This window comes from Drosophila persimilis, unplaced genomic scaffold (assembly GCF_003286085.1).
Source record: "Drosophila persimilis strain 14011-0111.01,24,50 unplaced genomic scaffold, DperRS2 tig00000606-arrow-arrow-pilon, whole genome shotgun sequence".
Classification (NCBI taxonomy): domain Eukaryota; kingdom Metazoa; phylum Arthropoda; class Insecta; order Diptera; family Drosophilidae; genus Drosophila; species Drosophila persimilis.
In genome coordinates this window covers 1,667,509-1,681,825 of record NW_020825324.1, presented here as the reverse complement: position 1 = coordinate 1,681,825, position 14,317 = coordinate 1,667,509, and the positions used below count along the sequence as shown (strand labels likewise).

At 44.5% G+C, this 14,317-nt stretch overlaps 2 protein-coding genes across 2 annotated transcripts; one reads left to right on the top strand and one right to left on the bottom strand.

Annotated features, from left to right (window-relative positions):
• Positions 1-9,231: 9,231 nt before the first annotated feature.
• Positions 9,232-10,534, bottom strand: LOC6597274. The gene is made up of 2 exons (XM_002022525.2): positions 10,472-10,534; positions 9,232-10,404 (listed from the first exon to the last, which is right to left on the bottom strand). Exon 2 carries the CDS (start codon positions 10,339-10,341, stop codon positions 9,232-9,234), a length of 1,110 nt encoding a protein of 369 aa, XP_002022561.2. The 5' UTR covers positions 10,342-10,404; positions 10,472-10,534.
• Positions 10,535-11,457: 923 nt separating this feature from the next.
• On the top strand, positions 11,458-13,640 carry LOC6597273 (general transcription factor IIH subunit 3). Its single transcript, XM_026990730.1, has 6 exons — positions 11,458-11,629; positions 11,716-11,899; positions 11,957-12,537; positions 12,611-12,647; positions 12,705-12,786; positions 12,868-13,640. Exons 1-6 carry the CDS (start codon positions 11,464-11,466, stop codon positions 13,021-13,023), a joined length of 1,206 nt encoding a protein of 401 aa, XP_026846531.1. The 5' UTR covers positions 11,458-11,463; the 3' UTR covers positions 13,024-13,640.
• Positions 13,641-14,317: the final 677 nt, after the last annotated feature.

Sequence of the window (14,317 nt, the reverse complement as noted above, 5' to 3'; positions counted from 1 at the left end):
GTCCGCTTGTGGTATGGGGAGCTTTTAATGAACCCAACGAGAAGAACACGTTTACACGTTTTTGAAATAATAGGCCTTCTGGTGGATTGGTTTCGGGCTCATGATTCAATGGCAAAATCAACCTCAGGTTTCGGGTATATACGATACTGATACTCAATTTTGCATTGGGAGTTATTTTCCGGCCAGATTTTGGCACCTTTTGGAGAGGTCTTTAGTAGGTAAGGATGTGCATTTGATCCATGGAAGCCTCCTCATCAATCCATCCCTTGGGGAGGCCTTGGGGGAGTGAGGTTCGTTGGGAGGCTGTCTGTCTGTGTGTCTGTATCGGTCCAGGTCCACTCCCAGTGGCCTTCTTTCCTTGTAGCCATGTGACAGGCACTGATGTGTTACAAAAGGGAGAGGCTGAAGGAGGAAAATGAAGGATGGCTGGCTGGGTCAGGGGGCAATCTTCTACGCTTGAATTCATTTAATAATGTGCGACACATATAAAAAGCAGTTGCCGAAAATCATTGCGTTGGGGGAAAAGCGTAGAAAGAGAGAGGGAGCGGGAGTGACACAAGGGGGGGTCCTAAGACAAAGGGAAACCTTAAACGAATCGAAGGTGTTCCACGTGTTGTGCTTTCTCTGTCTCTCTCTGTGGCAGTGTGTGTGTGTGTGTTGCCATTGAAACATATTATGCTCGTAAAAATTGAATTTTAGTGGCATATACATTGTTAGTGTGCTGCGTGTGTGTGTGTGTGTATGGGTGTATTTTGGGCATATATTCGCACACTTTATTGTTGCTTGTGTGTGCGTGTAAAATTTAATAATAACGACCCTCTTAGACCCCCAAGACCTCCTTCCGCCTTCCGCCTTCCGCCTATCGCCTTCCATCTTCCATATCGCTATCCACCCAAGACTCTCTCGCCTTCTCTTTGTCTCGTTTTTTTCATCTCTTTTCATTTCACTTTTCTTCATGTGTTTGTCTCTTCTTCTTGCCTCCATTATTGTTGTTCCTGCTGCAGATGCCATTCTGCTCTTGCGTTGACATTTAATGTAATAATTTTTACGATGATGCTCGACGATGGCATTAAAACGAGATTAAACACAAACAAACGAGAGACATAGTGGTCGCCACGGTTCACGGCCACCCACATCCAGCAGGAGGGCGGACTCGAGAGGGTGGCTATATTCCGTTTGATACACTTGACAATAAAAAAGACCCAAAAGAAGTACTGCCTTGAGAGGCTCGAAGCTTAAGATATCCCTTGTAGAACCATGCAGATCCTTCCATCCCACTGTATGAGTACTGTCGGTACTGATTCCATCATATTCTGTGGGGTTTTCATAAACACTTCTTAATCAATGGATCTGTCCTTTGATTTATTTCAAAACGGAATATTTAGGTTGGGTTTATCTACAGACAAACCAATACTTTTTTCGACTATTTCCAGAAAAGATTCTCTCTTCCAATGTGGCTTGGTGAAGGCTTTGTTCAGATTAGTATCAGCCAGTGACATTTTCATCATACCCCCTGCATCCAGGGTATACCGTATGGCGTATAGAGAGCAAAAGATTATGGAGAAAGCTGCAAAGAAAATGATGCATGGTCCCCTCGTTGTTTGAGCCACACATAAAAGATGATGTAGCACATAATTACACACACACACACACACACACACACACACACAGACGCAGAGCAAGTGCGAGGATGAACACACAGATGCACACCTACGTAAAGTCATCTATTTATATGTGTGCCCGTGCCTGTGTATATGTGTGCAAGTAGGTAATACCCATCTAGATGATCTGCGGATAAGTTGTTGCCATTGCCATTCTCCATTGAGATTCATTGAGTGGGGAATTATCCTTCGCCTCGTTAAGTGATCAAGTGGGAGTGCAAATCGAAACGCCCCAGTGCCTATATGTACATACATATATCGCACGAGTGCGAGTACAAGTACGAGTACGCCGTAAATAGCTCACGAATTATTTGCAATTATTTGTGTGTTTTATTTTTCAGATATTTTTTTAATCGGTAAAGTAATTTCAGTAAAAACTATATTGGAATTTCTTTTGGTTCACCCGAGAATATATACATATAAACAAATGTACATAATATCCATAATACAAAGAAAATAAGTAACGGATAACTTGATGTTGAGGGATGTGCTCCTACCAAAAAAAAAAAATTATTGCCACCATGCTTGTATATTCGATTGACTGCATTTCATTTAATGAAATCCAATTGAAATAGACAATAAAATGATTCATTCCATCTGGGTTGGAATTCAATTTGACGAGAATATTATGTGCAACAATTAAAGGCAATTAAAAATGGACAAATCGATTTCCCCAAATGTCTGGAAATGTATGGAAAAGTGCAAGTACTCGTGGTTCTGGTTAGGAGTATTCTTGTAGCACAAAAGTCGAAAAGTCTGAGAGCAGCAGAGAGAAGACCTGATCGCATTTCCATACGCGTCGGCATCGACGGACCCATCCCCATACCTATCCCAGTGCCCATTCTCATTCTCATCCCATTTATCAATTACATCTTCATAAGAGATAATTCCATCCACAAAGTTGCCCTTCCACTTGAGTTAATCTCAAAGGAAGCAATTCCGAGGCACTCTCCAGGCCCTAAGGACCTAGGCCCATGCCTGGGGCTAGCATATCGAATATCCGTTCGTTTCTTTTTTTTGTTTTTTTTTGTTGTACGGGCATAGATATTTATACATACATATATTTTTTTTGCGTTAATTCTATTCTTTTCTATTATGTGGCGGTTTCCGTTGGCGGGTTATTTATGCATGTAATTCTGAAAAGTTTCGCTTTCGCCTGCAGTTTTGCGGCCGAGGCCCTATTTTGTGGCCAAAAACCTAACAGAATAACAGAAACTTATTTCTTGTCGTTTGTATGTGTAATTTGCTTGACTTGCCTCCGCTCCGATTGTTGTAGTTTATTTATTCTTCAGTTCAGTTCAGTTAAGTTCAGTTCAGCCACAGACACAATGCGCTGTCGCTCGGTTTTGTCTGTTCCTGAAGCGCTGTTTCATGCATGAGCGGAGCCGGGAGTTCCCCAGGACCCCAGGACACCAGGACCCCTTCCAGCAGTGGAAATGGAAACGGAGAATGAACGAGAAACGAAAATGAAACTGAGGAATTGACTTGGAAGTTGCTGCCGCTGCTGCTCTCGCGTGCGGCATCGCGAGGTTGAAGGGCTGTAAAAAGGGATAAAATCATAAGCCCAAATTTATCGCACTCGACAGCCAAGGCACAAATTGTACCCCTACCCCGGTCCGGCCCCTCATCTCTGCTGTGTCTCTCTGGCTTCTGTCTTCTGGTTTTGTGTGTGTGTGGGGGCAATGGATCAAGTTTATTTATAAGTCTATGCCACTCCTTGGGCTCCTCCTTGGGCTTTTCTCTTTGGGGCGAAAAACATGAAAGCAAACAATATTACGCATACGCAGCGTCGACATGATGAAGTGTTATTTAAATATAAATATATTATCCATCGATATACGTATACTACGGACCAAGGCAAAAGGAAGGTCTGCGAAATGGGCCGCGATGAGATGGGATGGGATGAAAGGCATTTTGCCACATAAAATCTTCAAATTTGATGGCCATTTCTATGTTTGCTTTTTTATAAACTCTACAGCCTAGCTAGAGAGAGATAGATAGGCTCTGGGGTTCTGTTTTTGTGTGTGGCTAATAAAGCTATTCGGCCCCACTGGGCATTTCCACAATAGGGCATGCAACTCGTTTGATTGAATTATGCCTGAGCTTTGAGGGGGCCACAGCTCTGCCACAGCAATGGAATTTGTGTGGCCTCTGAATTTTACTGTGGGAAAATTGTGCGATTTATAAGCTTAGTTTTTTTTTTTTTTAATTTTTGTGGAATTATTGCTGAATATCTAGGGCACGTTATCAGTAGCCTTAGATGCTCCCCTTTGGTTTATGATTGAGTTTAAGTTCAAAGGATCGGCAGTAGATCGAGAAAGCACCAGAGATAGTAGTCACCAATATAGGCATTTTTTCTCGATGGTATTACAAATATCTGTCGAACTGAGTTTAATGAACTTGTGTCAATGAATAAAATTTATCAACATTGTTGACTGTTGTCTCACGCTGTTGTTGCGGTGACAATAATATTTTTCCCCAATTACTGCTGCTTGTTTTTTGGCCGGAGCGCCCACACCAATCAACCGTGCTCCTACTGTTCCTCCGCCGATGTTTACACAACACTTTTCTTCATTTCAACTTCTTCGTGCATCTCAGTTTGAGTATTTTTCGTTGTTCCCCTTCGGCAGACATTAATTGCGTTAATTTGTTGCAATTGTTCAGGGCATCAAGTAGACGCCTCGTTGTGCGTGCAGTGCTATGCAAATTCAATTATTGATCTGTTGTCAGGATTTTCTGACCCCTTATCTCCCTACGATGTCCGATGAAATGCCAGCTAACAAATTTACCGTATTACAAAAGCCTCCTCCTTTTTGTCTGGCTTATTCCACAAACAGATGCATGCCACAGAATCAGAACGAGACCCAAAAACCAAGACCAGGACCACGACAAGACTTGTTTTTCCCAGAGCACACACACAATAGAGTAGGAGTAGGAAGGCACCAAAAAATTCCTCTTGTTTGGCAATAGTCCTTCTACATCTCCTCCAACTCCGCCTGTCCTGGACCTGCCCTTGTGCCCATAGAAGCGCCAACATTGAAAAGCTGGCTAAGAAAATATTTTGAAATGGAAAGTTTTCCCTATGCACAACCTTCGAGCGTGTGTCTGTGTGTGGATGGCCGTATATATACGGGGGGAAAATGAAAACATATTTTCCAGTACCTCTGCCTCTCTGCCTCTCTGTTTGCTTAGCTTTTTCTTTGTGGCCCTGCACTCTCTCTGTTTTTCCTTGTTCTTTTAGGGGAAAGGCTCTTGATATGATAAGAATCTGCAAACTTTTGCGTCTCTACAAGGCTACAACCGATCTTAGTTGGACTTATGTGACTTTAAAGCCACACACGGGACCAACAGCAAATGAATCAATATTGAAACATGTAGTTCTTTGAGCTGAAAATACCCTAAAGAGTAGACAATAGGCACTCAATTAATTCAAAACAAATTCAAACCAGCAAAAAATATTTAACGAGGGGAACGTTGTGAGTTGCTGCGGAGACCGCAACTCTACATTTATACCCGATACTAAGTCAGTATGGCTCTCCTCCGGCAGACGCCGCGAATATTAAACGACACGACAAAGAGTGCGTGCGAGAGAGACCGAAAATCAGTCTGAGCGTGACGTCGGGCGCTGCGTAGCCACTGCAAATTGATTTCTTACGTTTGGCTATAATAATAATCCGATCTGATCCAGATTCAGCAATCTGATAGATATGGTCATTATCTATGATTCTGCGTCTAACAGAATAACAGAAGTGCGGATACCAAATTTGGTTACTCCAGCGTTAATAGTCTCTGAGATTTGTGGATACCCCAGATTTTCGTCCTTTGCGGGGGCGGAAGGGGGTGTGGCGAAATTTTGACACAAAACGGTCAAGGTCCGATATATCAGGAGTGTGGATACCAAATTTGGTTGCCCTGGCTCTTATAGGTTCTGAGATCCTTGAACTCATATTTTGCAACTGGCAAAACCGACCATGTGTGTGTGAGTGTGTTAGAGAGAGACAGCGCGAGAAAGAATGAAATTATTTTCTTGATTCTGGCTATAATAATTATACGATCTGATTGAGATTTTACGATCTAGAACATATAGTCATCCTCTACGATTCTGCGTTTTTGGTTTTATCGTATCTTTAAAAATGTGAATGCCACAGATTTTCGTCCTTTGTGGGGGCGAAGTGGGCGGGGCGAAGTTTTGAAATATTTTTGTAGCAGTGACATATCACAGAAGTCTGGATCCAAAACATCGTTGCTCTAGCTCTTATAGTCTTTGAGCACTACGCGCTGAAGGGGACGGACAGACGGACGGACGGACAGACGGACAGACAGACAGGGCTCAATCGACTCGGTTATTGATGCTGATCAAGAATATATATACTTTATGGGGTCGGAAACGATTCCTTCTGGACGTTACACACATCCACTTTTACCACAAATCTAATATACCCCAATACTCATTTTGAGTATCGGGTATAAAAATGCTACGTACAAAGGAAATATAATTTTCATAAATGCGCGTCTGATGGGAAAGTAATTCTTATTATTTGTGTTCCTTTTTGATCAAATTTGCATACAAATATCGAATTAAATGGAACAAAAACTATTCTGGGGAGATGAATAGAATTAAGCCCCCCACATCTACATATCTATTTCTTATTGATTATTATTTTTTCTTTTCTATCTTTCTGCGCCAAAAAAATGCCGAAACAATGAAGTAAACACCGTCGTATATACAGGAGAGCTTTCTCTACTAACCTTTATACGATTATATGCCTTGCATGGCATGGATGGGGCACCCATGTTCATGTTTCGTGTTCGTTGAAATGCAAATTAAAATATTTATGCAAATGCGTTGGGGCAGGACGGGAGAGCCACAATAAATTTATGCCAACAAACGAGAGAAGCAGAAAACCCGAAAAACAGCGAGACAAATGAAGCAAAAAATAAAGTAGAAAAATGGACACGAAATTTATACAGCAGGAGAAAAACAATTACCTGTTACATATGTATGTATGTATGTATAATCCGCCGCGCCGCCCCCAATCTGTTTGTCATAAATGTTGGCGTCTGTCATAAATGATGGGAAATACCTAAAGTGGAGATCAGGAGGATACCTTGAAGTCCAGTTGCCCACATTCCACTTTCCACATCCCCCTTGCCGCTTTTGTTCTTATTACGCATACGCCTCGTTAGCCACCCGGCACTTTAAAGCATTTACCAATTAGCCAGATGCTGCCCCTCCTCCTACTCCTTCTATGACACACCAACAATTAACACGAGTACCCGTCGTACCAGCAGCAGCAGCAGCAGCACCAGCACCAGCCAGAAGAGTCGACACCTTTTACCAGCTGAAAGAATTTAATTAATGCAAGTCGCTCTCCCCCCTCTCTTTCTCTCTCTCTGGCGTCCTATGCCCTCCGCCAAAACAGCCAGACCCCCAGCCAGGGGATGAGGGACGTTCTGGGCAAATTAAAAATAGCAAAATGAGTAAACGACTAAAAAAAAGCGGAATAAAATAATAATGCAGGGAGTGAGAATTGGGGGAACCAAACAGAATCCCAAGACTGAAAATATTGTCTTTAAAGGAGATGCCACCAAAAGAACTCAACAAATTATTTGTATTGCTGGACCCGTTTTAAATGGATTTAAGTAAAGCTAATCGGATCATTAACTCTTACTCGTATAGTTATCAAGCGATCCATAGATCAATCTCCGAAGAACCTTCTATCTCTTCGGAGAAACATTCAAATTGTGAAATTTCTTGTGGACAATGCGAACTTCTTTTATGGAATGATTGAGACTGAGATTAACAATTGACGACCGACCTCTGGTTCAATCGCTCATAATTCAATAGATGAAATTGCACATATCGTTAAATGCATTTAATTATTGAAATCAAATTAAAATTGAGTCTGAAATATACACAAAGCCTAATTGAATATAATTTGATGAGAAAATTATTGGCAACAATTAAATGCAATCGAAACTAGTAACTGAATTGGAAATTAAAATAAATTCAATTGTAAGTGCCAAAAAAAACGATTTAATGCTGTGTAACAAATTTAATTTTGACCAGCAATTTGAGAATTGAATATTAATCTGAAATGTACGAGTATTCCTCACAAATGCCGCACATATTTTGCCTTCTTAAGGATTACTTTCGTGCCGAAAATCCAGCAGCAGTAGCCGACATGAAAGAGTGTTAAGTTTTTCTTTCCCTTTTTCGAACACAGGGGCGGACTGGGCTGTGTGGAGGTGTCTCAGAAATCCGCCCGTATCCGCTTAGCAGCAATTATCTTCATTACCCGTGACGCGCACACAAAAGTATGCCCCAGTGGAAGGATCAGGCGCATCAGCAGCAGTAGCAGAGTCCTGACAATTAGGTGGAGCTACAATGGCAGAGAGCCGTGAGAGATGCGGAGGGGAAACACCTTTAACCTTTTTCCACTCTCATACAAATACGCTGCTGATGGATGTGTTTTGAGTGGCGCCAGTAGCCCCACAAGTAGATGGCAGGGCCCCACCCCATCTCCATCTGCATCTCCAGCTACAGCTCCCGAGCTTCCTGTTTTTCGGGCTTCTTTTGACTCGAGTTGTCGCCACCACTGGCTGTTGTTATCAAGAGAAAGGTGAGAGGTGGGGAGGGTTGAGCTGAAGAGCTGAGAGTGGTGGGATGGGGGGATGGGGGGGGTTTGGGCATGTCTAAGCGATTTATAAAAGCCAAGGCAAAAGCAGGGGGTGAATGGCACAAAAAGTGTTGCAAGCAATTTGCGCAGTGCCAGGAGAAGGGAGGCGCCGGGATCGGCGTACCTTTGCCAAATCCTCTTCAAGAACTCCTCTTCTGCCCTACACATCCCCACCCTCCCCTTGGTTGTAACCTGAGCACAAAAGCACGCAGGCAAGCTCACCCCCCTTTCCCCCCACCACCCACCCGCTTCCGTTGCTCGTAACCTTATTGAGTGCGTGCGTGGGGCAGGCACAAAAAACTTGGTGCCATTTTGCACGTAACTGACATCAGCGCGCTTATAAATCAACTTGCAAATGTCTTTGGTTGTGTACCTGTGTGTGTTGTGTGTGTGTGTGTATTTTAGGGCTGAATGGGGCGTGGCATAACCATTTTTGAGTTCATGATTTTTTGGGCAAGACCATGATTTCTGAGCCAGTCTCGTATGAACTCATATGATTAGATTAATGCGTTGTCTAATGGCACCACCAGCACCATCTCCCATTCCCATTCCCACTCCCCTTCCACCCAACCCCACCCTTTCCGACGTTGTGCGTGTCCTTGCGGGTGGGGTTTCCATTTTTATAAACATCTTGTTAACCCAGGGAAATTCATTTTTTGCCACACATAATTCATATACGGGGTAGAATGGAGAAATATGATTTGGCAGCGGGTCAAGGAGATTGCGATTGCGATTGCGATGAGTGATTGCCTGCGAGGCCTGAAGCCAGAGAGGAGGTTAAGGGCGACAATGGATTACAGGGTATAAGTATGTACAAGCTTATACTTCCGTATAACTATTCAAAGAACCCCCTCATGATACATTATTTTGTTTTTATTAAGAAATGCTCTTTAAAAACATGGCTTTTTTTTGTCGGCGACGGTGACACAACGGCATTTCTCTGCCCAGTGGTACAAGATGCGCTCCACCAGGTGCAGCACGTCCGGAACGGTGTTATCCAATTTGCCCAGGTTGTAGAAGGCGCCATGCATGAAGTCGCACTTGGAAAACGGTTTCAGTTTGAGCATCGGATCAACGGACAGATTCAGATTGACGACTATGTGTTCGAATAGACGACGACTATTCCGATCCTGCAGTCCGTCCATAGGGAGGAGACCCAGCTGATAGACGGGCCTGGGGCCGTACACCTCCGTGCCAGGGGTTGTGCTCAGCATCAGAATGAAGTCGGCGGCCTGCTCTTTGCCGAACGTATCGATGACCTGGGGGGCTTGGCTAAAAGTGACGAGCGTGCTGAGGGCCATCGGGAAGCTGGTGAAGAGAACGTCACGCATGACCTTGCCATTGCTGGTCTGCAGCAGCTTGAATTTGCGTCGGATGATCTCCGGCAGGCTGAGCACACCGGATTTAGAAACAGAGTCGGTCGTCTTCTGGTAGGCGTTGGCGCGCTCTTCGGGCTCCATGGCCTTGTCCCGAATGAGTGTCTCCAAATGCTTGAGCATTCGGAAGTCTGGCACGTCGCCGAGCGTGTTTGGTGGCACCATTACGAAGTTGCTGTTCGCCATGAGCAGCGCGGTGTGCAGCAGCTCGAAGACAATGTTGCTCTCCATCGAGGCTTTCTTGTACAAGGCAGTGATCATGCCTGCGCAGGAGTGCATCGGCAGGATGCTCAAGTCGCACTGGCAGTCCCTGGGCAGGGGTGCTTCGCTGAACCGGAACGGACGATGGTCGTAAAACTCCACCACAAGATTGTTGAAGCAGCTGTCGTGGTGGTTCACCAGGATGAAGCGGCACTGCATCAGTATTTCTATCTTGAAATCATCGCGAAAAAGCAAGTGACGTGCCTCATCGATATTCCATTTTCTCAGCAGCTGGTCGACCTCCTTATTGGCGGCAAAGTCGCGACGACGCATGTTGAGCATCGGCACGTAATGGTCGAATGTCGATTGCTTGGTGCGGTAGCGGTAGTAGGCCACCGCCAAAGTGCTGATCACCGAGTCCATGTCGCAGCTCACGGCCGAGAGGCAAATGTACTTGACAACCTTCGATCGGTTGGGATGCGGTTTCTAATTGTAGGTTATGTATTTTTAGTCTGCCCGCTCTCGAACATTCTATTCCATTACCAATACTTACCCAAAATTTAAGGCGCTGCGTCGCCTGCAGATAGTCCAGAAACCCCAATATTTTTTCACTGCGATGAGGCTTGTTCTTCGTATTTTCCATCTCCATTTTTTATTTATTTCAAGACTGATTTTAACAAAAAACACACGGAACACACTGACGACGCACAAAGTACTTTTCTAGAGGGGAAAGCATCGAGTACATGCATATGCATATCGATACTCGGTATCGATGCCGAAGTGCGGGCATATCGATAATCCCCAATTGTAAGCACTCGACGGTGCGGTGGTCTGTCAAAATGTTGCCCAAATTGGCTGACTTCTGACACGCGTGTATCTGCTCCCCGAGCCCCCAACCCATCTGCCCCATGCCCCATGCCCCATGCCCCATGGCGCTTGCCACTTTCTGTAGTTCGAGCAAAACGTGTGATTTATGATGCCGCCTGCCTTCGCCTGTATTGGTAAATTACTTTAGCCAACACACTGCTACACACTGCCACACACGCACGCATGCCCCACACACACACTCGCACGCAAAAGTTGCGAATATTTTTTGTTGGCTCGAATATGCCGAGCAAGGGAGGAATATTCAATCGCTGTGGAAACTTTAAGCGATTTTCGCATTTAAGCAATATGAAGGCAGTTTTCACACAGCCTCCAACCTTGGGGCGGATCTTGTTGCTTGGCTTTTTGAAGTTGGTGGCAGCCCTTCGGTCCGCGAAGGCACCATCAGAGATGGCCTTCATGGGCGGACCTCTGCCTGCCACTCACTATACACAGTCTTACAGATATACCTACCGCTCACATACACTATAAATATGTGTGTGTCTTATAAATCTTGAACATACATACATAGGTGCCCTTGCCTTTCCTTTCCCCTTGCTTTAGTGCTATTTGTGCTCTGTGTCAATCAACTTTTCAGTCTGTTCAACACTTTCATCAGAATTTTTCGGTGTCAGAATATTTGGTGAAAAGAAAACGAAAATTGTTAGAAATTAATCTAAAATGGAAGCACAACGATCTAATACCTTAAATGTTTCCATCAAGAAAATGGAGAGCTCAAAAACTGAAGCGGAGATCAAGAAGAGCAATGAGAAACGCGGCAATCAAATGTCGACTGCTGGTATGGACGCAAATCGCCGCTTCTTTAAGATGCGTACCAGTAATTTGGGTAAGTGACATTGCAATTGTCTATTGTCGATGGTGGGAGAGGAACGGAAACATTATTGGTGTGCGGCGATTGCCCGTGTATTGTAGATTCAGAAGATGTCCATATTTTGGTGCTCATTTTGGACATCGATTACGGACAGAGCTACATTCAGCCGGGGAAAGTAGACATGGTCTTGAATGTGGTGGACGCCTCCATGGTGCTGGCCAATGGCCATCTGCTGGAGAGACCGCACAACGAGGTGGGGATCATCGCGTGCTCCAGGAGCATTGTGTAAGTAAACGCAGAGTCCTCTCCCCTTGGACGCTCCTTTCACAGCTATTTCCTCAGAATGCTGGCTCATTCCATTGATGAACCATTGACCACGTACGACTTCCAACTGGACACGATCAAGACCATGGAGTACGCAGTTTCGACTAAGGTCGAGGCGGAACTGAAGCGTGAATTTTCCATCGAAAAGCTGAACGAGGATAAGAAGTCCTCGCTTCTAGCCGAGTCCCTCGGCCTGGCTCTTTGCTACATCCAGAAGCGTCGTCGCCAGATCCCAGACACATCCCATGGACGCAGCGTCCAAGGGCGCATTCTCATTGTCACCGGATCAGTTCTGCACGAGGATGTCTACAAGAACTACGACAATGTGATCCAGGAGGCCTTGGAAACGAATGTGACCATCAACGTGTGTGGCGTGAAGGTGCCGAAGCAGCTGCCGCTGCAGCGTGCCACGGACACCACCGATGGCCTCTACTTCTGCACCAACGACACGATGAGTCTGTCTGGCGACCTAGTTGACCATTTTCTGTACCCAACGTACTTGATCAAGTCTCCAAGGTCCCACATTACGGTGCCGGCACGCTGTGCCTGCCACGGCTTTGGCAATAAGATTGGGTTCGTGTGCGGCAAGTGCAAGCTCGGTGAGTTTCTGGGTTTCTTCTCTTCCTCCTACAGAATTATACAGGAACTAATCTTGTGCGATCTCTCCTGCAGTGCTATGCAAACACTCACCCTACTGCGATGACTGTCGGTTAGTAGTATCTGTATTTTATCTGACTTTCCCCATTTTCACTCATTGATCTATCAGCGAGACCAAACAGCCAACGGGCACTGGAGCGATCACATGCAAGGACACCTATCAGAACGGCATTGTGATGTGGACCAAAGAGGTAATAATTTAACGAATAATTTAACGATTAGAAGTGTGATACTAAAAGCATATCCGCTTTATCTTATCCTTATCTGCGCAGAAGCCCAAGTTGATCCACATTTTGGAATCTCAGCTCGCGAGACGTGTGCAACTAAATAATACGGGAAATCCCTCCGCAAGACGCGTCCACTCGATTGTACGCATAACCAACGCCCCAGATGTAGACTTACACCTGACCATGTGCGGGCACTTCTAAGATTTTAGCGCCCCAAAGACAACCTTACTCTCAAACACCTTTACACTGTGTGCGGGATCTAATAACACAACCAAATGCAACTCAATCAACTCATGGGCTCACACTCTACAGAAACGCACTCTAACATAACAAGTTCATTCAAAAGGTTCATGATTAGCATTGAACCTTTTGGCGCTACAACATACGCCCTTTACACAATGTGGCATCTAAGCGAAGGCCAAAATGTGGCCAAAAGTTGCGTATACGCTCCACACATTTCCATTGGAAATCATACAAAAAGACAATCAATTAGTTATAATCGATACATGGCGCCCAAGCGGCAGAAGGTTCCACATCGCCATTGAACCTTTTAGCGCTTGAGAAACACTCAAAACCCTATATATATTTTGTTAAAGAATTAACTCTTGATCGCTGAAAGGTTAATACGCTACTATTGAACCTTTTAGCGCAAGAGACACACTCGTAACGTTTTGGCAAGAATTCCTCTGGCACATACTCGAATTTGAATTCATATTCTATTCCGAGAAATCAAATTGCAGTATTTAAATCCTATGTAACACTGAAAACATTCGTATGTCAATGTATGCTGAGTAAAGTACAAAAGCGGTTAAAGATTACCATTCATTCGTTTTATTGCTGCAGGAAAAGTGCGCTTGTCCTGGCGTCTTTTCACCAAATTCCTCCAAAAACACACAGAGAAATCACCACAATAACAGACAACAAACAGTTTGTGTTTACTAACCGTTTGGTTCCTTCTTTGGAGCACACTTTTGGCCCGCAGCCTATTTGGTTGATTGGGTTTTCGGGTTGCCTCTGGTTACCCCTCTTTCGATTTGGACTTGGCTTTGGCTTTGGTTTTGGATTGTCGTTCGTATGGCTGTTGCTTATCTTCTGCCGCTCAGTTTACACTTTTGCTGTTTTCTTATTTTTATTTTCTTTCACGCTTCGATGGACAGTTTTTTCATTGAATATTAATCATACGCACTGTGTCTGTGGCGCGGGATGAGCCGGCAGGAAACACCGAAAAAAAAGCACAACAAAAAGCAATCGTATAATTTCACTCTGCCCAAAAGAGACAAATCGGCATTTGTTATTTGTGCCGCAGCAGCAGACAGCAGCAGTAATTCCGTGTGTATTTTCCGCTCAAAAACAATCACGATTCGGGCTAAAAATGATGACAATTATCTGCGAGACACTTGACCGACTGTCTGTACGAATCACCGCAAAGTGAGGGACACTACTCTTGGCACTAGGACACACGTCACGACCTGTCGCTGTTCGGCGATTGTTCGAA